The sequence below is a fragment of the Salmo trutta genome, chromosome 29 (assembly GCF_901001165.1).
Source record: "Salmo trutta chromosome 29, fSalTru1.1, whole genome shotgun sequence".
Classification (NCBI taxonomy): Eukaryota; Metazoa; Chordata; class Actinopteri; order Salmoniformes; family Salmonidae; genus Salmo; species Salmo trutta.
The window spans coordinates 10,790,828-10,814,431 of record NC_042985.1 but is presented as its reverse complement, the minus strand read 5'-3'; the positions used below and the strand labels follow the sequence as shown (position 1 = coordinate 10,814,431).

General features: G+C 46.8%; 1 protein-coding gene across 3 annotated transcripts in view; it reads left to right on the top strand.

The window, feature by feature from the left end:
• The window catches only part of LOC115166901 (endophilin-A3), a 46,480-nt gene that overhangs the window by 9,043 nt on the left and 13,833 nt on the right, over window positions 1-23,604 (top strand). For all 3 annotated transcript variants that reach the window (XM_029720816.1, XM_029720815.1, XM_029720814.1), the window contains exon 2: window positions 23,301-23,369. In XM_029720816.1, coding sequence (XP_029576676.1) covers window positions 23,301-23,369 — 69 coding nt within the window. The remainder of the gene's footprint in view (window positions 1-23,300; window positions 23,370-23,604) is intronic.

Below are 23,604 nucleotides of genomic sequence, written 5' to 3'. Positions count from 1 at the left end.
GTCTGGGGAACGGACGGGCCAGTCCATAGCATCAATGCCTTCCTCTTGCAGGAACTGCTGACACACTCCAGCCACATGAGGTCTAGCATTGTCTTGCATTAGGAGGAACCCAGGGCCAACCACACCAGCATATGGTTTCACAAGGGGTCTGAGGATCTCATCTCGGTACCTAATGGCAGTCAGGCTACCTCTGGCGAGCACATGGAGGGCTGTGCGGCCCCCCAAAGAAATGCCACCCCACACCATGACTGACCCACCGCCAAACCGGTCATGCTGGAGGATGTTGCAGGCAGCAGAACGTTCTCCACAGCGTCTCCAGACTCTGTCACGTCTGTCACATGTGCTCAGTGTGAACCTGCTTCATCTGTGAAGAGCACAGGGCGCCAGTGGCGAATTTGCCAATCTTGGTGTTCTCTGGCAAATGCCAAACGTCCTGCACGGTGTTGGGCTGTAAGCACAACCCCCACCTGTGGATGTCGGGCCCTCATACCACCCTCATGGAGTCTGTTTCTGACCGTTTGAGCAGACACATGCACATTTGTGGCCTGCTGGAGGTCATTTTGCAGGGCTCTGGCAGTGCTCATCCTGCTCCTCCTTGCACAAAGGCGGAGGTAGCGGTCCTGCTGCTGGGTTGTTGCCCTCCTACGGCCTCCTCCACGTCTCCTGATGTACTGGCCTGTCTCCTGGTAGCGCCTCCATGCTCTGGACACTACGCTGACAGACACAGCAAACCTTCTTGCCACAGCTCGCATTGATGTGCCATCCTGGATGAGCTGCACTACCTGAGCCACTTGTGTGGGTTGTAGATTCCGTCTCATGCTACCACTAGAGTGAAAGCACCGCCAGCATACAAAAGTGACCAAAACATCAGCCAGGAAGCATAGGAACTGAGAAGTGGTCTGTGGTCTCCACCTGCAGAACCACTCCTTTATTGGGGTGTCTTGCTTATTGCCTATAATTTCCACCTGTTGTCTATTCCATTTGCACAACAGCATGTGAAATGTATTGTCAATCAGTGTTGCTTCCTAAGTGGACAGTTTGATTTCACAGAAGTGTGATTGACTTGGAGTTACATTGTGTTGTTTAAGTGTTCCCTTTATTTTTTTGAGCAGTGTATATATTATGATTCTAATAATATTTTTAATTCACACCTGCACGGTTGGAGCTCATAACTGAAGTATTTTACTGTAACTACATCTGAGACCCTGTGCATGTGACTAGATAAACATCTGATCTGCTGAATGTGTGTCAGTGTGTCAGCTACATAATGTAATCAGACCTACTGGATCTGCAATGTGTTTCATGATTATTGATACGCTTGGTGTTGGTGCTTATCATCGGTCAAGAGGGGTTTTAGATTTTCAACCAGGTCATCAGTAGGAGTGTGTGTGTGTGTGTGTGTGTGTGTGTGTGTGTGTGTGTTGTCTTATGACATAGTGGTCCACCTAACAGTTGTTCCCAGGGCAGTAGTTGACCTTTTCATGACCTTGTGGCACAACACCAAAAACATAATTCAACTATAAGATAGAATTGTAAGATTTTTCCATATATCCTGCGTTTTCCCTCCTGATTACCCACATTTTGTAACCCTGAATCTGATTCACTCATAGTTTAAACCCACCAGACTTCACCCTGGTCCTATTCTACTCACTTTCAAAGCACACCTGCTGCTGTAGTATCATCAATATTCATTTTTCAATATTTGTATTCATACCTTATTTTTCTCTCTCTCCCTCCTACAAGAACATTAGCTCTCTCTCTATCTCTCTCTCTCTCTCCCCCCCAAAATAATTCTCTCTGTTAAATAAGCACCATCATTCCTCTTGACAGGCCATTAAAATATTCATGTCTGAGATGTTTTGTTTATAATGGGTTCTGACCTTTCGCTGGTGTGGAGTGAGGCTATGGAGATCTATGATGTTCACCATGTCCAGGCCTTAGTGATACAGTGGAAAATGAAAGTCTATACACCCCTTGCACAATCTTCACATTTTTCTGCCTTAAAATTCAATAAAAACATGTATTACGTTTGATTTAATTCCTACAGATGTACACAACCTACTCCACATATTCAAAGTGAAAGAAAAAATTTTGAAAATCGGAGATAAGGCGTGAATATTGCAGTCCAGCGATGGTTTCCCCAAAAATTTACTGAGCTTGTGTAATTTTGACAAAAACAATGGATAACTGTTGCCCTAAGAATGATCCACAGCTGTAATGGCTGCCAAAGTTGCTTCCACCAAGTATTAACTCTAGGATGTCTTAGTTTCTTAACCTGTTGAGGACAGACGTTCCGCAGCGGAACCCCGTTCCACCTGCGGAACCCCTAGCCAACAGCAAATGGCATCGCACGGCGCGAAATACAAAACCAACTAAAATACCACAATTCAATTTTCTCAAACAATCAACTATTTTACACCATTTTAAAGATAAGACTCTCGTTAATCTAACTACATTGTCCAATTTCAAAAAGGCTTTACAGCGAAGGCAAAACAGTAGATTATGTTAGGAGAGTACATAGACACAAATAATCACACAGCCATTTTCCAAGCAAGCATATATGTCACATAAACCCAAACCACAGCTAAATGCAGCACTAACCTTTGATGATCTTCATCAGATGACACTCCTAGGACATTGTTATACAATACATGCATGTTTTGTTCAATCAAGTTCATATTTATATCAAAAAACAGCTTTTTACATTAGCATGTGATGTTCAGAACTAGCATACCCACCGAAAACTTCCGGTGAATTTTACTAAATTACTCATGATAAACGTTCACAAAATACATAACAATTATTTAAAGAATTATAGATACAGAACTCCTTTATGCAATCGCGGTGTCAGATTTTAAAATAGCTTTTAGGCGAAAGCACATTTTGCAATATTCTGAGTACATAGCTTGGCCATCACGGCTAGCTATTTTGACACCCACCAAACCCAGAATTACTATTAGAAAAATTGGATTACCTTTGCTGTTCTTCGTCAGAATGCACTCCCAGGACTTCTACTTCAACAACAAATGTTGTTTTGGTTCCAAATAATCCATAGTTATATTCAAATAGCTCCGTTTTGTTTGTGCGTTCAGGTCACTATCCGAAGGGTGACGCGCGAGCGCATTTCGTGACAAAAAAATTCAAAATATTCCATTACCGTACCTAGAAGCATGTCAAACGCTGTTTAAAATACATTTTTATGCTATTTTTTTATGCATCTCAGTCTCACTGTCCCCAGGCTGACCACTTACAAATTCTGCTGCTGTTCTTTGCCCAGAGACAGCAGACACCCCATTCCACTTTCTAGCGGCTTTAGAGAGCCAATGGAAGCCTTAGAAAATGTCACATTACAGCACAGATGCTGTATTTTCGATAGAGATGCAACAGAAGGACAACAAATTGTCAGACAGGGCACTTCCTGTATGGAATCTTCTCAGGTTTTGACCTGCCATATGAGTTCTGTTATACTCACAGACACCATTCAAACAGTTTTAGAAACTGTAGAGTGTTTTCTATCCAAATCTACTAATTATATGCATATTCTGGGCAGGAGTAGTAACCAGATTAAATCGGGTACATTTTTTATCCGGCGTGAAAATACTGCCCCCTAAGACATCTTAGTTTATTTTATTTTATTAATTTGGAACATTTTCTATAATTTTTCTTTCACTATGAAAATGTGGAGTAGGATGTGTAGATAGGTAGGGAAAAAAATCCCTGAAATGTATTCCCTTCTTAGATGTCATTTTAAGGCAACAAAATGTGAAGACTGTGCAAGGGGTGTGTAAACTTTCAATAGCAGTTGTATATGATAGTGTTCTGGCCAGTGGTTGCTGTTCCATCTCTCCCAGTCCAAAGTCCAGCTGAATTCCCACTATAATCTCTCCTGGGCTGGGATATTCAGGAAAGCAGGGGAAATACTGAAAGCAGCTGGGTTTTTCAAAGGAAATGTAGTAGCTTATCAGTGTTCAGTTGTCTCAGTTAGTATCAGTAGCAGCATCAATGGGAAATGACAGGGTGAACTCCTGGAACTGATGGGTGTGATTGTTTTGAAAACAGTACTGCACGCATATACTGTTACTGCACTGTACTGTTGGGTATCAGTTCTTACATTGGTATCGATGTAGACTTAGTACTAGGTGCCCTACTGTATCTAACTAATCCAATAACAACAGGTTAGAAACTTTAGCAAGGCTAATTTAGGCCTGTATTCCTCATGCTATTGAATATTGTTACCTAAAATAAGCTAAGGCCGGAATTCGATCCAACACAGATTTAATTGCGCACAGCGATACGCAATTAAAGGGCATTTCCCTGACGTTTGCGGAGATCACATTCGCTGTAAAAGCCACGATTGCTGACTCAAGGAGAAATCGGCTTTAAAAAGTGAACCGCATAGCACAGGTCGTTAATGTGTGATTGTTTGAATCCCGACCTAAATATCTCTCTTTAGTTACATTTACATTTACATTTAAGTCATTTAGCAGACGCTCTTATCAACGACTTACAAATTGGTGCATTCACCTATAATGTCCAGTAGAACAAACACTTTACAATAGTGCATCTAAATCCTTTAAAGGGGGGGGGGGTTAGAAGGATTACTTTATCCTATCCCAGGTATTCCTTAAAGAGGTGGGGTTTCAGGTGTCTCCGGAAGGTGGTGATTGACTCCGCTGTCCTGGCGTCGTGAGGGAGCTTGTTCCACCATTGGGGTGCCAGAGCGGCGAACAGTTTTGACTGGGCTGAGCGGGAACTGTGCTTCCTCAGAGGTAGGGAGGCGAGCAGGCCAGAGGTGGATGAACGCAGTGCCCTTGTTTGGGTGTAGGGCCTGATCAGAGCCTGAAGGTACGGAGGTGCCGTTCCCCTCACAGCTCCGTAGGCAAGCACCATGGTCTTGTAGCGGATGCGAGCTTCAACTGGAAGCCAGTGGAGAGAGCGGAGGAGCGGGGTGACGTGAGCGGGGTGACGTAGTTTCTCAACTGTTGTCATGATAGCAGGGAGCAGTTTTAGTATGGTTTCCTGCCCACTTGTTTAACTGTTGTTATTCATTGTCAGTTAGTTGTTTGTTTACACAAATCATTGTAAAGGTGTGGTGGCTGTGTGTTATCACAGCCCAGGGAATTGTACTGTTATATCCCTGTGGAAGGAAAAGAGTCAATGTGAAAACTCCCCCCTGGACTTTCTGAATCCTCTTTATATTGTTGCCACAGCATTCTTTTCAAAGAACAGGAAACTGCAGAGTAACACTCGCAGAGTAACACTCGCAGAGTAACACTCGGTTTCCCATTGTCAAGATATAAAAGAAAAACACAGAAGGGAAAAAAAACGTTATTGGCCATACCGTTTAAAACAATTAAAAAAAGTTTTTCCTCAGTTTCCCTTCACGAGCAATATTGGGTTCATATTCATGATTCTTCTCAGAGTAAGAGTGCTGATCTAGGATCAGGTCCCCCCTGTCCATATAAATCTTATTCATTATGATTTAAAAGGCACATAAGTTCCTAGACCAGCACTCCTTCTCTGAGACGCTGCATTAAAACGTGCCCAGAACTTTCCCAAATGCTCAAAGAAGAGCCAACTGTGTCTAACTGAATTCACTTTTCAGTAGAATGGAATAGAAAAAAATATAATTGGTTGTACCATCCAAAACCTTTTAAGAACTTCGTCATCAGTTTCACTTCACGCAGTTCAGAATGTTCCCAAATGTTCAACGTAGAGCCCAACAGCATCTAACTAACTTCACTTCCGAAGTCACTCTTCCTTGATTAGATTTGGAAGTCCAAGGCTCTTGCCCCCAGTGGTAATTTTAGTTAATTGCTGGGGGATAATTACACCTCCAATGTACATTAGGTTACATCAATCTGGATTAAGAGCTGCAATGGTTTTGACCTGTAATCTGGTGCGGTGACTCAATGGTGAATTAGGAGCAGCTGTGGCCAGCTGGAGACGATCATTGTCACCCTACAGCTGCTCTCTTTATCTCTGCATTTTTTTCTAATTCTATCACTCTCTCTCTCTCTCTCTCTCTCTCCAAACCCAGTGTCATTGTCACCCCACAGCTGCTCTCTTTATCTCTGCATTTTTTTCCTCGTTCTCTCTTATAGCAGCAGGCCAATGGCCCCCAACACTGCACATTGGCTATGCTAAAATATCTTAATTTAGTTTGATTATATGTTGTTTCAAGAGGTCCATCCAATTGGGTATGGACATCAATTCAACATCTATTCCATGTTGGTTTAACGTAATTTTGTTGAAATGACGTGGGAACAACGTTGAATCAACCAGTGTGTGCCCAGTGGGATGTCAGTATTCATGCAGGTAGAAACTCTAGTCATTGAAGTGGTTGCAATTCCATATTTGACACATTTGCTCTGTAGCCTAGCTGTGTTACATTTCTCCACAGTACGTTTCATTCACATCTCTCTGCGATTCACCCCCTCCGTTGTGCTAGAAATGTTTGGCAACCGTATTGGGCTAATATCCTCCGTCAGAGATTGCTAATTTTACCCGGTGGCCTAGATGGGGTGTTGAGCGTTCAGTGTTCAGTGGTAGACTGGTAGTAGTAGAGGCACAGTGTTGAAGGGAAAGAAAAGGGACAGATTTGAGGCAGCCAGCCCAGGGGATAGAGCAGCTAATGGGGGAAGGCGATGTGGGCTCCCCCCTGGAGTGATATGACTGGCTGGTATTAGGTAAGTAGGTGGGTAGGTGGTGTGCTGGTATAATGGAAAGGGTTTGGAACCATGCTTGCATGATAAGTAACCTTGTCTGAGACCTATAGATTTGCGTTGGACTGAATGTCCAATTTTGTGGAGTGTTTCATTCCTCTGCACCTGTGATGCTTTGTCAGGTGTGTCGATGACTATCCTACTCTGATTTCACTATCACTATTTCTTTATTTGTATTTATTTTTTATTTAACCTTTATTTAACTAGGAAAGTCAGTTAAGAACAAATTGTTATTTACATTGACGGCCTACCAAAAGGCAAAAGGCCTCCTGCGGGGACGGGGGCTGGGATTAAAAATAAAAATATAGGACAAAACACACATCACGACAAGAGAGACACCACAACACTACATAAAGAGAGACGTAAGACAACAACATAGCATGGCAGCAACAGAGTGCAGTGATGTGTCCTATAAGGAGCATTGGTGTCAAATCTGATTGCCGAATGGTAAAGAACATCTAGCCGCTTGAGAGCACCCTTACCTGCCGATCTATAAATTACGTCTCCGTAATCTAGCATGGGTAGGATGGTCATCTGAATCAGGGTTAGTTTGGCAGCTGGGGAGAAAGAGGAGCGATTACGATAGAGGAAACCAAGTCTAGATTTAACTTTAGCCTGCAGCTTTGATATGTGCTGAGAGAAGGACAGTGTACCGTCTAGCCATACTCCTAAGTACTTATATGAGGCGACTACCTCAAGCTCTAAACCCTCAGAGGTAGTAATCACACCGGTGGGGAGAAGGGCAATCTTCTTACCAAACCACATGACCTTTGTTTTGGAGGTGTTCAGAACAAGGTTAAGGGCAGAGAAAGCTTGTTGGACACTAAGAAAGCTTTGTTGTAGAATGTTTAACACAAAATCCAGGGAGGGGGCAGCTGAGTAAAAAACTGTATCATCTGCATATAAATGGATGAGAGAGCTTCCTACTGCCTGAGCTATGTTGTTGATGTAAATTGAGAAGACTGTGGGGTCTAGGATCGAGCCTTGGGGTACTCCCTTAGTGACAGGCAGTGGCTGAGACAGCAGATGTTCTGACTTTATACACTGCTCTCTTTGAGAGAGGTAGTTAGTAAACCAGGCCAAAGACCCCTCAGAGACACCAATACTCCTTAGCTGGCCCACAACAATGGAATGGTCTACCGTATCAAAGCTTTGGCCAAGTCAATAAAAATAGCAGCACAACATTACTTAGAATAATTTAACACCTTTAAGGTTGCAGTGACACATCCATAACCTGAGCAGAAACCAGATTGCATACCAGAGAGAATACTATAGACATCAAGAAAGCCAGTCAGTTGATTATTGACAAGTTTTTCCAACACTTTTGATAAACAGGACAAAATAGAAATTGGCCTATAACAGTTAGGATCAGCTTGATCTCCCCCTTTAAATAAAGGACACACCGTGGCTGCCTTCCAAGCTATGGGAACCTCCCCAGAGAGGAGAGACAGGTTAAAAGGTCAGAGATAGGCTTGGTGATGATAGGGGCTGCAACCTTAAAGAAGAAAGGATCTAAACCATCTGACCCAGATGTTTTTTGGGGTCCAGTTTAAGGAGCTCCTTTATCACCTCAGACTCAGTGACTGCCTGCAGGGAGAAACTTTGTAGCGCGGGCACGAGCTTCCAAACTAATAATGTATCACAGTTATAGAGCTTTTATTTACACATTGTACTATATCTCAAAGGATGTGAGATACTCTATGGCAAGGTAACATTCTGTACCCTGTCCACCACCAATACTGTAGAGGGCCTAACTGAAAGCATGTTTGAAAAGTAGGCTAGCTAACTCTACTGACACAGACACAGGCAGTGCCATGCAGCAAAGTCTGCACTAGAAAACTCAATGGGCTGAACTTCCTTTGAGAAAGTGGGTCTGTAGTAGCCTATTGGTTCGTTGCAGTCCCTTAGATTTCACTCTTACTGCAACAGTGATACACGCCGTGTCTTCGACAGCACTGTTGATCTAGCAGCTTTGCTGACTTTAGCGCTGTGTGTTTTGTGTCCCAAATATATACACAGTGCACTATATAGGGAATAGGGTGCCATTTGGTTCGAACTATGGTGTCTCCACTAAGCACACAGAGTCACTTCTGTTTCCTGTCTATCCCCCATCTCTCTCTCTGCTACTGTACATTGTTGTGTTGATTTGCTGGCCCATTGGTTGCATAAGGTTAGTGGGTGGTACTGTGTGAATACTGGCCCATTGGTTGCATAAGGTTAGTGGGTGGTACTGTGTGAATACACTGTCATTGACGGTGTCGTCATAATGGTTAGTGATGACAAATACACACTGCCAGTGTATTGTGACTAATATGTGTGGAAATTGAACAATATTCAAAATGTCAGGGTTGATGTGAAGTCCATTCGCTTGACGACGGGGATCTTCCTCCTCAATTGAATCATCGGTAGAGAACTAACTTTAATAGCCAGTTAGTAAATGCGATTGTTCTGCACTACATCACTAGATGTGTACCGTGTGTAACCGAGAGATTTAAGAGGAATGATACCAGTGATGATTGGCCTCTGTATGACCTGCTTCCACAGAGAACTGATCCAGGATGACTGGAACTAACAAACCAACAAAGGCACACACAACTTGGGTCACCATGACAACCTAACATGGTGGTGATATAATTAAAGGTTATTGGTTTTACAGACTAATTGTGGAGGGATTCTCTGTCTGAAAGGAGTCTAGGACTTAATCTCCAGATTCCTAAGGAAGAAGACTATCTCAGATTTCCCCTAACATTGTATAGGTGAGGAGGGAGTCCCCGTCTAGCTCTGTTGACCGCTGCCTAAAAGAGTTTGGCTTCTATCAGTTTCAGTGGATAGTTTTTGTGCCAAAGGGCTTGGATGTTGCTTTGGGGGCCTATTCACGCTGTTCTATGCTGCTGCTGCAGTTGGCCCTACTGTACAGTAGCTTCTGCTATTCTGTGAACTTAGCAGCAGCTGGTGTGTCTATGGCCATGCTTCCTCTGTCTCCGTCTGATAGGTTTTTTCACACTCGATTCTGCTGATGTTACGCTGTCATCAACCCCCAGTGCTCGGGGGTGAAGTTTCCCCTAGCTACTGATCTAGGATCAGCTTCCCCTCCCCCAATCCTCACATTAACCAATAGTGGGGGAAATGCAAAACTGACCCAAGATCAGCGTCTAGGGGTAACTTATCCCTACACCCATCGACCCCCAGCTGACACAGCTATGACACAGTATTCATTTTGCCTAGGGGATAACACACTACCCAAGCCTGAGAGTGAACTGTGAGACAAATAGATTTTTTTGCAGTTGATTGCTGAGTGGGCTGATTGCACAACGTTTCGGTTGGTTTCACTTAACAAGGAAACGGTGACTAAGTTTGCACTACAGCTGTGATAGGCCTACAGTGTTTCATCATCAACCAATCTGGGTGAGTTTCCTGAAAACCTTGTTTGATGGGCAATGTATATGTGTGAACGAACAAAACGTGTGAAATGAAGCACTTTGCTGTTCTACAAGTGATGTGGGTAGTCTGGGTCGTCAAAATAAATTGAGAACCACATTAGCTACAAGGCTTTCAGGAAACTGGCAATTGAAGGATAAGCACACAGCTGTCTGTTGACCTTTAGACCAAGACTCTAATTTGACAACTTTGACTTAGGCTTTTCTTTGAAGAACAGCTCACAATCTTTCTGCCACAGATTTCTTCTGCAGTGTGGTAGATAAACTCATTCAGATGACTCGGTCAAGGCTTGCACGCACACAAACATGAACACATGTACACACACACACACACACACACACACACACACACACACACACACACACACACACACACACACACACACATATTCGATTTCATGAACTGAACCAGTCAGTGGTAGTTATTGTTCCTGTAATGAATGACAGTAGTCGTTTCAGCTAATAACCCCCAGGCTTGTAGAACACAGAGTGTTTCCTGAGGGGAAACCTTGTAAAATCACAGTTCAGCCCTGTACTGCATAAATACTACAGCCACAGTGTCACAGTTCAGCCCTGTACTGCATAAAGACTACAGCCACAGTGTCGCAGTTCAGCCCTGTACTGCATAAATACTACAGCTACAGTGTCACAGTTCAGCCCTGTATGCTGACTGACAGCCGCCAACTCCACCCAAGAAAAGGACACAAGCTGGTCTGAATCAGTGGTTGTGTAAGGGGTGCGTAACTGGTGGCAGGGAAGTCAAACGCAGGAGAGCAGAACTTGGTGAATAGCCGGAGCAGTTTAATATATAAAACTAATGGCATACAAAATAACAAACAAATGGGTACAAAACCCGTAGCGCACCAGTAACACATAGCACAAGTACTCACAATAAACAATTCCCGACAAGGACATGGGAGAAACAGAGGGAAAATATACAACATATAATTAAGGAATTGAAACCAGGTGAGTGTGAAAACAAATGGAACATGAAAAATGGATCGGCGATGGCTAGAAGACCGGTAACGTCGACCGACGAACACCGCAGCATAGAAGGGTCCAACACGTCCTCCTCCGGAACCCAGCATCTCTCCTCCGGACCGTACCCCTCCCAGTCCACGAGGTACTGAAGGCCCCTCACCCGACGTCTCGAATCCAGGATGGATCGAACAGAGTACGCCGGTGCCCCCTCGATGTCCAGAGGGGGCGGAGGAACCTCCCGCATTCCTGGAGCGGGCCAGCCACCACAGGCCTGAGGAAAGACACATGGAACGAGGGGTTAATGCGGTAATCGGGGGGTAGCTGTAACCTATAACATACCTCGTTCACTCTCCTCAGGACTTTAAATGGCCCCACAAACCACGGACCCAGCTTCCAACAGGGCAGCCGGAGGGGCAGGTTTCAGGTCGAGAGCCAGACCCGGTTCCGGGGCCTCACTGCACGGCGCGCTGAAGATGGACATGGGCGGCGTCCGCGCGCCGGAACCAGTCATCCACCGCAGGAGCTTCGGTCTGACTCTGATGCCAAGGAGCCAGAACCGGCTGATACCCCAATACACACTGGAAGGGAGAGAGGTTAGTGGAGGAGTGGCGGAGCGAGTTCTGGGCCATCTCTTCCCAGGGCACGAACGCTGCCCACTCCCCCGGCCGGTCCTGGCAATAAGACCTCAGAAACCTACCCACATCCTGGTTAACTCTCTCCACCTGCCGTTACTCTCGGGGTGAAAACCTGAGGTAAGGCTGACCGAGACCCCCAGACCCTCGACGTGAACTGGGGACCCCGATCAGACACTATATCCTCAGGCACCCCATAGTGCCGGAAGACGTGAGTAAACAGGGCCTCCGCAGTCTGTAGGGCTGTAGGGAGACCAGGCAAAGGGAGGAGACGACAGGACTTAGAAAAACGATCCACAACGACCGGGATTGTGGTGTTACCTTGTGAAGGTGGAATATCGGTTATGAAATCCACCGACAGGTGCGACCACGGCCATTGTGGAACGGGTAAGGGCTGTAACTTACCTCTGGGCAAGTGCCTAGGAGCCTTATACTGGGCGCACACCGAGCAGGAGGAAACATAAACCCTCACATTCTTAGCCAAAGTGGGCCACCAGTACTTCCCACTAAGACAGTGCACAGTCCGACCAATCCCAGGATGACCAGAGGAGGATGACGTGTGGGCCCAATAGATCAGCCGGTCACGGACAGCAGACGGAAGGTACAGACACCCAGCTGGACACTGAGGGGGAGCTGGCTCTGCACGTGACGCCCGCTCAATGTCCGCGTCCAGCTCCCACACTACCGGCGCCACCAAGCAAGAGGCGGGGAGTATGGGAGTGGGATCCATGGGCCGCTCCTCTGTGTCATACTGCCGGGACAGTGCGTCTGCCTTAACGTTCTGGGAACCTGGTCTGTACGAAAGGGTGAAGACAAAACGGGTGAAAAACATGGCCCACATTGCCTGGCGAGGGTTCAGTCTCCTCACTGCCTGGATGTACTCCAGATTGCGGTGGTCAGTCCAGATGAGAAAAGGGTGTTTAGCCCCCTCAAGCCAATGTCTCCCCGCCTTCAAGGCCTTGACGACAGCCAACAGCTCCCGGTCCCCCACGTCATAGTTTTGCTCTGCCGGGCTGAGCTTCTTCGAGAAGAAGGCACATGGGCGGAGCTTCGGTGGCGTACCCGAGCGCTGAGAGAGCACCGCTCCTATCCCAGCCTCGGACACGTCCACCTCCACTATGAACGCCAAAGAGGGATCAGGATGGGCCAGCATGGGCGCTGAGGTAAACAGAGCCCTTAGTTGACCAAAAGCCCTGTCCGCCTCAACTGACCACTGCAGACGTACAGGACCCCCCTTCAGCAGTGAGGTAATGGGAGCAGCCACCTGACCAAAACCCCAGATAAATCTCCGGTAGTAATTGGCAAACCCTAAAAATCGCTGCACCTCCTTTACCGTGGTGGGAGTCAGCCGAGTACGCATGGCTGAATGCGGTCACTCTCCATCTCCACCCCTGATGTGGAAATGCGATACCCTAGGAAGGAGACGGCTTGCTGAAAGAACAGGCATTTCTCAGCCTTGACGTACAGGTCATGCTCCAACAGTCAACCAAGTACCCTGCGCACCAAAGACACATGTCGGCGCGTGTAGCGGAGTATATCAGAATGTCATCGATATACACCACTACACCCTGCCCGTGCAGGTCCCTGAAAATCTCGTCTACAAAGGATTACTGTATCTCACCGTAACTGTACCTCACCGTGATTTTATTGAGACCTCGATAATCAATGCATGGGCGCAGACCTCCATCCTTCTTCACAAAAAAGAAACTCGAGGAGACGGGTGAAGTGGAGGACCGAATGTACCCCTGACGCAGGGATTCAGAGACATATGTCTCCATAGCCACCGTCTCCGCTTGCGACAGGGGATACACGTGACTCCTGGGAAGTGCAGCGTCTACCAGGAGATTTATTGCACAATCCCCCCGTCGATGGTGTGGTAATTGAGTCGGCTTCTTTTTACAGAAGGCGAGAGCCAAATCGGCATATTCGGGGGGGATGCGCACAGTGGAGACCTGGTCTGGACTTTCCACCGTAGTAGCACCAACGGAAACCCCTACACACCTCCCCGAGCACTCTCACGACCACCCCGTGAGAGCCCTCTGTTGCCATGAAATGATGGGGTCATGACGAGCCAACCAGAGAAGGCCCAGTACCATGAAAAACGCAGGAGAGTCAATGGAAAGAGACTGATTCTCTCCTCGTGACTCCCCTTCGTCACCATGGCAAGGGAGATAGTGGCTTCCCTGATTAGCCCGGACCCCAATGGTCGACTATCCAGAGCGTGTACTGGGAAAGGTCTAACCACAGGAATAATGGGGATCACTAAACTAAGAGCGAGCGGTCTGTCAATAAAATTCCCAGCTGCGCCTGAATCGACGAGCGCCTTATGCTGGGAATGCCGTGAAAAATCAGGAAAACAAACAGGCACAAACAGTTGGACAACAGAGGACTCTGGATGAGAGTGGTGCAGACTCACCTGGGGTGACGCCAGAGTGCCCTGCCTGCTGCCTCGACTCCCAGAGGGACCAACCCGGCACCGACCGGCAGTGTGCCCTCTGCGGCCACAGATGGTGCACGAACTGGAACCCCCTCCGGTCTCCCTACGCACCGCCCCTCCCAGTGCCATAGGTTCAGGAGAGGGGATGCGAAGGGATGGGACCACCTGACCCCGATCTGAACGTCCGCGGGTAGCCAGCAGGTTGTCCAGCCGGATGGACAGGTCCACCAGCTGATCCAACGTGAGGGTGGTGTCTCTGCAGGCCAACTCCCGACAGACGTCCTCGCGCAGACTGCAACGGTAGTGGTCAATCAGGGCCCTGTCGTTCCATCCCGCGCCGGCAGCCAGGGTCCTAAACTCCAGGGCAAACTCCTGGGCGCTCCTCGTCTCCTGCCTCAGCTGGAAGAGGCGCTCACCCACCTCTCTACCCTCGGGCAGGTAGTCAAAGACCGCCCGGAAACGGCGAGTGAACTCTGTGAAGTCCTCCAACTCCAGAGCTCTCCCTGAGAGGCACGAGATGAAGACGGACACCCTCTCCCTTCCCGAGGGAGCCGGGTAAACGGTGCCCAGGTATAAGTCCAGCTGTAACAGAAAACCCTGGCACCGTGCCGCCGTCCCATCATACTCCCTGGGAAGGGCGAGACGCATCCCACTGGGACCGGTTGCAGGAAGAGTGAGTAGTGGAGGTTCGGGTTGTGTTGTTGAAGGTGCTGGAGGACCTCCCTGTCTCTCCCAACGGTCCAGGGTCTGGATAACTTGATCCATGATGGCGTCGAGATGGGGGAATCCTTTCGCTTGCTCCTGGATGCGCTCCTCGACCCCTATACAAGGGGTATCTGTTCCTGCTGACTCCATAAGTGGTCGGGAATTCTGTAAGGGGTGCGTAACTGGTGGCAGGGAAGTCAAACTCAGGAGAGCAGAACTTGGTGAATAGCTGGAGCAGTTTAATATACTGCTCAAAAAAATAAATGGAACACTTAAACAACACAATGTAACTCCAAGTCAATCACACTTCTGTGAAATCAAACTGTCCACTTAGGAAGCAACACTGATTGACAATACATTTCACATGCTGTTGTGCAAATTGAATAGACAACAGGTGGAAATTATAGGCAATAAGCAAGACACCCCAATAAAGGAGTGGTTCTGCAGGTGGAGACCACAGACCACTTCTCAGTTCCTATGCTTCCTGGCTGATGTTTTGGTCACTTTTGTATGCTGGCGGTGCTTTCACTCTAGTGGTAGCATGAGACGGAGTCTACAACCCACACAAGTGGCTCAGGTAGTGCAGCTCATCCAGGATGGCACATCAATGCGAGCTGTGGCAAGAAGGTTTGCTGTGTCTGTCAGCGTAGTGTCCAGAGCATGGAGGCGCTACCAGGAGACAGGCCAGTACATCAGGAGATGTGGAGGAGGCCGTAGGAGGGCAACAACCCAGCAGCAGGACCGCTACCTCCGCCTTTGTGCAAGGAGGAGCAGGATGAGCACTGCCAGAGCCCTGCAAAATGACCTCCAGCAGGCCACAAATGTGCATGTGTCTGCTCAAACGGTCAGAAACAGACTCCATGAGGGTGGTATGAGGGCCCGACGTCCACAGGTGGGGGTTGTGCTTACAGCCCAACACCGTGCAGGACGTTTGGCATTTGCCAGAGAACACCAAGATTGGCAAATTCGCCACTGTGCTCTTCACAGATGAAAGCAGGTTCACACTGAGCACGTGACAGACGTGACAGAGTCTGGAGACACCGTGGAGAACGTTCTGCTGCCTGCAACATCCTCCAGCATGACCGGTTTGGCAGTGGGTCAGTCATGGTGTGGGGTGGCATTTCTTTGGGGGGTCGCACAGCCCTCCATGTGCTCGCCAGAGGTAGCCTGACTGCCATTAGGTACCGAGATGAGATCCTCAGACCCCTTGTGAGACCATATGCTGGTGCGGTTGGCCCTGGGTTCCTCCTAATGCAAGACAATGCTAGACCTCATGTGGCTGGAGTGTGTCAGAAGTTCCTGCAAGAGGAAGGCATTGATGCTATGGACTGGCCCGCCCATTCCCCAGAACTGAATCCAATTGAGCACATCTGGGACATCATGTCTCGCTCCATCCACCAACGCCACGTTGCACCACAGACTGTCCAGGAGATGGCGGATGCTTTAGTCCAGGTCTGGGAGGAGATCCCTCAGGAGACCATCCGCCACCTCATCAGGAGCATGCCCAGGCATTGTAGGGAGGTCATACAGGCACGTGGAGGCCACACACACTACTGAGCCTCATTTTGACTTGTTTTAAGGACATTACATCAAAGTTGTAGTGTGTAGTGTGGTTTTCCACTTTAATTTTGAGTGTGACTCCAAATCCAGACCTCCATAGGTTGATAAATTGGATTTCCATTGATTATTTTTGTGTGATTTTGTTGTCAGCACATTCAATTATGTAAAGAAAAAAGTATTTAATAAGATTATTTCTGTCATTCAGATCTAGGATTTGTTGTTTAAGTGTTCCCTTTATTTTTTTGAGCAGTCTGTATATAAAACTAACGGCATACAAAATAACAAACAAATGGGTACAAAACCCATAGCGCACCAGTAACACATAGCACAAGTACTTACAATAAACAATTCCCGACAAGGACATGGGGGAAACAGAGGGAAAATATACAACATGTAATTAGGGAATTGAAACCAGGTGAGTGTGAAAACAAGACAAAACAAATGGAACATGAAAAATGGATCGGCGATGGCTAGAAGACCGGTGCCGTCGATCGCCGAACACCGCCCGAACAAGGAGAGGAACCGACTTCGGCAGAAGTCGTGACAGGTTGCCTTCCAAATGTCACCCTATTCCCTATTTAGTGCTCTACATTTGACCAGGGCCCAATAGGGTCTGGTTAAAAGCAGTGCATCCTATATAGGGAATAGGTTGCCATTTGGGATGCACACAGTCTCTGATGTACAGAGCCTGACAAATTCAACTGGGAGATTGTCAGGTGTTATCGATGGCAGATAGTTTTGTGAACTCTGAGGATTAGTTCAGTAACACTGGCCATGAAGAGCTACGGTTGTGCAGGCTTTTGTTCCAGCCATGCATTAACACACCTGATTCAACAAATCAAGACATTGATTTGGAGGCCAGTTCTGCCATATCTCTCTGGTTAGTGTCAAATCACTGAATCAGGAGGAGCCTGTCTGTCTGTCTGTCCGTCCATCTGTCATCTGTTATTTGCCAGTGCTGTGGCGTTGTTCCTGTGCCTTGTAAGACCCATTAGAACCGTTATATTTAGCCACCTGATGACAGTGTGGCATGCTGCTTTCTGTCCTCGCTAATTTGTGTGACATCACTCGTCGTTCGCAGTGTTAGGGTGAAACCAGTCTACTTTTAGGAAAAAGAAACACCAAGTTCAAGGTTTATTTCCCTGTAGTCGTTTCAGATAATGTTAGTGCTCTGAAGTGAAACCCAAAAAATGGTCTGTGATGATGAGGAGAGTGCACTTCTCTGGTAAAAGAGTATTTCACTGCTGGTTGATGTTCACACTTTCAGCTACAGTACAGTCCTACACTGTTGCAGTTAGCAAGTGGAGGTTCTTCTGTAGCTCTTGTTATAGTGAGACCTAGGTTCAAATAATATTTGAAATCATTCCAAATACTTTAGCTGTTCTTTATTGAGCTTGCCTGGTGCGATGGAACCAATTGAAAAGTCCCAAAAGTGCAAACCTCTCCCACCAGGCTTTCACTAAAAGTATTACTATTTCAAATAGCATTTGAACCCAGGTCTGCAGTAGACTACTCCTTCCAGAAATAGGATGTCTGAGAAGCAAGGCTACACGCCAGACAGTACCTCTTAGAAAAAAAGGTGCTATCTAGAATCTTAAAGGGTTCTTCGGCTGTCCCATAGGAGAACCCATTAAAGAACCCTTTTTGTTCCAGGTAGAACTGTTTTGGGTTCCATGTAGAACCCTTTCTACAGAGGGTTCTAAATGGTACCCAAAAGGGTTCTATCTAGAACCAAAAAGGGTTATACCTAGAATCAAAAAGGGTTCTCCTATGGGGACAGCCGAAGAACCCTTTTTTCTAAGTGTAACGATGTAGTCATTTCCTTCCCATTGTGTGATAAGGAGTAAAGGCTATCACAATTTCCTCAGTCAGTACAGAGAAAGGCATCTTGTGGCCTGTGTCGTCCAGCAGCTAGAGCCTCTGACCCCGGTACACATACTGTTTGTCAGAGTCGGCATGGGTCAGAATCTTAAGACAAAATACATTCTACACTTCTAGGATACCCAGCATCACCCCACATGTTATGTGGCGTACATTGTGGCGTACATAGTATTTGTTTATATACTGCTCAAAAAAATTAAGGGAACACTTAAACAACACAATGTAACTCCAAGTCAATCACACTTCTGTGAAATCAAACTGTCCACTTAGGAAGCAACACTGATTGACAATAAATTTAACATGCTGTTGTGCAAATGGAATAGAATAGACAACAGGTGGAAATTATAGGCAATTAGCAAGACACCCCCAATAAAGGAGTGGTTCTGCAGGTGGTGACCACAGACCACTTCTCAGTTCCTATGCTTCCTGGCTGATGTTTTGGTCACTTTTGAATGCTGGCGGTGCTTTCACTCTAGTGGTAGCATGAGACGGAGTCTACAACCCACACAAGTGGCTCAGGTAGTGCAGCTCATCCAGGATGGCACATCAATGCGAGCTGTGGCAAGAAGGTTTGCTGTGTCTGTCAGCGTAGTGTCCAGAGCATGGAGGCGCTACCAGGAGACAGGCCAGTACATCAGGAGACGTGGAGGAGGCCGTAGGAGGGCAACAACCCAGCAGCAGGACCGCTACCTCTGCCTTTGTGCAAGGAGGAGCAGGAGGAGCACTGCCAGAGCCCTGCAAAATGACCTCCAGCAGGCCACAAATGTGCATGTGTCTGCTCAAACGGTCAGAAACAGACTCCATGAGGGTGGTATGAGGGCCCGGCGTCCACAGGTGGGGGTTGTGCTTACAGCCCAACACCGTGCAGGACGTTTGGCATTTGCCAGAGAACATCAAGATTGGCAAATTCGCCACTGGCGCCCTGTGCTCTTCACAGATTAAAGCAGGTTCACACTGGGCACATGTGACAGACGTGACAGAGTCTGGAGACGCCGTGGAGAACTTTCTGCTGCCTGCAACATCCTCCAGCATGACCGGTTTGGCAGTGGGTCAGTCATGGTGTGGGGTGGCATTTCTTTGGGGGGGCCGCACAGCCCTCCATGTGCTCGCCAGAGGTAGCCTGACTGCCATTAGGTACCGAGATGAGATCCTCAGACCCCTTGTGAGACCATATGCTGGTGCGGTTGGCCCTGGGTTCCTTCTAATGCAAGACAATGCTAGACCTCATGTGGCTGGAGTGTGTCAGCAGTTCCTGCAAGAGGAAGGCATTGATGCTATGGACTGGCCCGCCCGTTCCCCAGACCTGAATCCAATTGAGCACATCTGGATCCAATTGAGCACGTCTCGCTCCGTCCACCAACGCCACGTTGCACCACAGACTGTCCAGGAGTTGGCGGATGCTTTAGTCCAGGTCTGGGAGGAGATCCCTCAGGAGACCATCCGCCACCTCATCAGGAGCATGCCCAGGCGTTGTAGGGAGGTCATACAGGCACGTGGAGGCCACACACACTACTGAGCCTCATTTTGACTTGTTTTAAGGACATTACATCAAAGTTGGATCAGCCTGTAGTATGGTTTTCAACTTTAATTTTGAGTGTGACTCCAAATCCAGACCTCCATAGGTTGATAAATTGGATTTCCATTGATTATTTTTGTGTGATTTTGTTGTCAGCACATTCAAATATGTAAAGAAAAAAGTATTTAATAAGATTATTTCATTCATTCAGATCTAGGATGTGTTATTTTAGTGTTCCCTTTTTTGAGCAGTGTATTTTACTGTGTAATGTACAGAGCAGTGGAGGCTGCTGAGTGGAGGACGGCTCAAAATAATGTCTGGGATGAAGTGAATGGAATGGTATCCAAAACGTGTGTTTGATACCATTCCATTAACTCAATTCCAACCATTATTCTGAGCCGTCCTCCCCTCAGCAGCCTCCACTGGTACCTAGTGCTTTGTGTATCATGTGTATAATGTTAACTTCAGTACCCTGTCCCATGACTTAACTTACCCTGTCCCATGGCTTAACTTACCCTGTCCCATGGCTTAACTTACCCTGTCCCATGGCTTAACTTACCCTGTCCCATGGCTTAACTTACCCCATACCCTGGGTAATTTGTGCAAAGAGACCAGGTTTTTTGGACAAGCTATGTTTTCAAAACTAATGTTTACATGAATTCTGATTATATCCAGAAATACAGTATGTGTATATATCTTTGTTAGGAAGAATGCTATATTTCCCTTGATGGAGTGATGCTGAATGTAAAAAAATGTTTTACTTACCCCATTCTCCCCTAAATGTCTGTGTCTTTTCCATAAAACCTCCATTACACAGTTCTTCTCCATAAAACCCATGTTACATCGAAGTTCAATCATTTGCTGTTCTAGGTGCTGTGTTCCACCTCCAGAGGTCAGGGGTCAGGTATATAGTGTCCTAGGTAGAAGTTATCCTCAGGCTACAGTACTTACCCTCCTCATACCTATATCAGTGTCCGGTTTTCACAAAAAGGAGAGATGTAGAGAGAGTGTGGGAAGGTTTTTCCAGCTCTGTTGCCTCTCAACCTAAAATAATTTGGCATGGTAGTACATTCACATGCTCCAACACATATCACCTCTATTGGATAGTGGCAAACGTAGAATTATTGGTTAGTGGCAAACGTAGACGTTGTCCTTTCCTCAGCCTACTAACCCTCCCTCCCTGCATGGCTAAATTACAATTAGACATAAATTGAAGTTAGGATTCACCCCTTAGTGTCTTAGCAGAACAGAGTCAGAGGGATATTTCTGCAGTGATGCATACTGGTGTGTCTTGTCCTTTAGCAGTGCCTGGGATTTTAAGCTCTCTGACCGGTCTTCAAGGAGCTCAAATTTCTGGACGTCTCACTGACTGGTGGTCTTCAGGGAGCTCAAAGTTCTGGGCTTCTCTCTGACCGGTCTTCACGGAGCTCAAAGTTCTGGGCTTCTCTCTGACCGGTCTTCACGGAGCTCAAAGTTCTGGGCTTCTCTCTGACCGGTCTTCACGGCGCTCAAAGTTCTGGACTTCTCTCTGACTGGTCTTCATTGAGATCAAATTTATGGACGTCTCACTGACTGGTGGTCTTCAGGGAGCTCAAAGTTCTGGGCTTCTCTGACTGGTCTTCAGGGAGCTCAATGTTCTAGACTTCTCTCTGACTGGTCTTCAGGGAGCTCAAAGTTCTGGGCTTCTCTCTGACCTTCGTGGCTCAGCTGTTAGCCTACTTTTTAAGGAATTAGCCTACTGTACTGTACTGAATTTGAATCTTCTTATCACTGCCAAAGGAATGGTCTCTCTGCTTGAGAACTTAACTCCTTAGATTGACACCCAAGCTAACACATTTTGATTCCCACAACGTTATGGGGAAGTTGTTTTTCAAATAACCAAAGGAGAACCTTTAGGCGATGTTATGGGAACGTTCAGTGTTAGCTGGGACAGTCCTTTAAAACAAATGAGCCTGCCTGGTAGTGTCCCTGTCTGTTTGTGCTTTATTCCTCTCAGTGTGTTGTCATTCCCTGATTGATGACGTTTAGTATGGGACCTATTTAGTACGTTATCATGCCAAAGGTGTGCTGTATGACTTGACGATGATTAAAGAGTTGGATACATCATGTACAGTAGGAGACCATGCTAAAACCAAATGGTGAAACAGTTTCCTCTGGGGTTTGTAATCGGCTATCTATATTATTGTGTTTGTGCTTCCATAGCATGTATCTGCTACCAACCAACACATCTTTCTTTATAGAGTGATATATGGCACCACTTGAGCATGTTTTATGTAAATGGTTTCAGTTAAACACAGCCCATTAAGAATGACCATCTCCCGATCCAATTTGTGAACCATCAGACAAGGTACATGTAGATCACAGGAGGTTGGTGGCACCTTAATTTGGGAGGACGGGCTCGGGGGTAATGGCTGGAGCAGAATGAGTGGAATGTTATCAACTACTATGTGTTTGATGCCGTTCCATTTGCTCCGTTCCAGCCATTATTATGAGCCGTCCTCCCCTCAGAAGCCTCTTGTGATGTAGATTCAGACTGATACACTCTGACCTGCTGCAGGGGGGAGTAAGAAAGAGAAGTTGTGATTGCCTCTGCAGATGTCATCTCTCTGAAGGGCCCACACTGTTGACATGAATGAGGGAGGTAATGAAGGGAAAGGAGGGAGGGAATGATACAAGGTAAAAAGAGAGAAAGAGGGAGTGAAGAGGAGAGGTAGTGGATACAATGAATGAAGAGGCAGAGAGAGGGATGGATAGTGAAGAGGGTAAAGGAGAGAGACGGAGAAAGATATAAAGAGAAGAGGAGAGGTAAAGGAGAAATGAAATGGAGAAAGAGCCAGAGAGAGAGAGAGAGAGAGATGAAACCTAATAGGCTGGTGATTATTACCTCTCTCTCTTCCAGACCTCTGAGCGTCACCAGAGTGCCACTGTGCTGTTCAATTCCATGAGGAGTTTACCAGTGTCATCATTACACACACACTGCCATTTCTCCCCCAGTATCCCTGATCTAATTTCTTTCTCACACACTATTCAATCTAATGAGTGTTACTGCATGATAAATGTGTCTGTCTGTGTCAGTGAGAGCACATCAACAACAAGAAAAGTGATGATACTAAAACTATCTATCTGTCTTTCCTCTCGCTTACCCTCCCTACCCCAACCTCCATCCCCCCTCTCTCTCTCCATCCCCTCCCTCTCTCTCTCTCTCTCCATTCCTTCTCTCTCTTTCTCCCCACCTCTCTCTCCATCTCTCCCCCTCTCTTTCTCTCTCTCTCTCTCTCTCTCTCTCTCTCTCCCCACCTATCTTTCTCTCTCTCCATCCCCTCTCCCTCTTTTTATCTCTCTTTCTCTCCCGCTCTCTCTCCCTCCATCCTCTCTCTTTCTCTCTCTCTCTCTCTCTCTCTCTCTCTCTCTCCTCCATCTCTATAGCTGCTGAGTGAGAAGATAAGTGGTGCTGAAGGGACAAAGCTTGATGAAGACTTCATGGAGATGGAGAGGGTAAGGATGACCGAGAAGGCGCTATTAGCAACCCAAAACATCCTTGGAGAATACACAATGGCTGGCTCTGGGGTGTAGTGTCCCTAGGTACAGATCTAGGATCAGCTTCCCCTCCACCTATCCTAAACTTAACCATTAGTAGGGAAAATGCTAAACTGAACTAAGATCAGTGTCTAAGCGAAACTTCACTCTACTCCCAATGGTTGCGTCCCAAATGGCAACCTATTCCCTATGT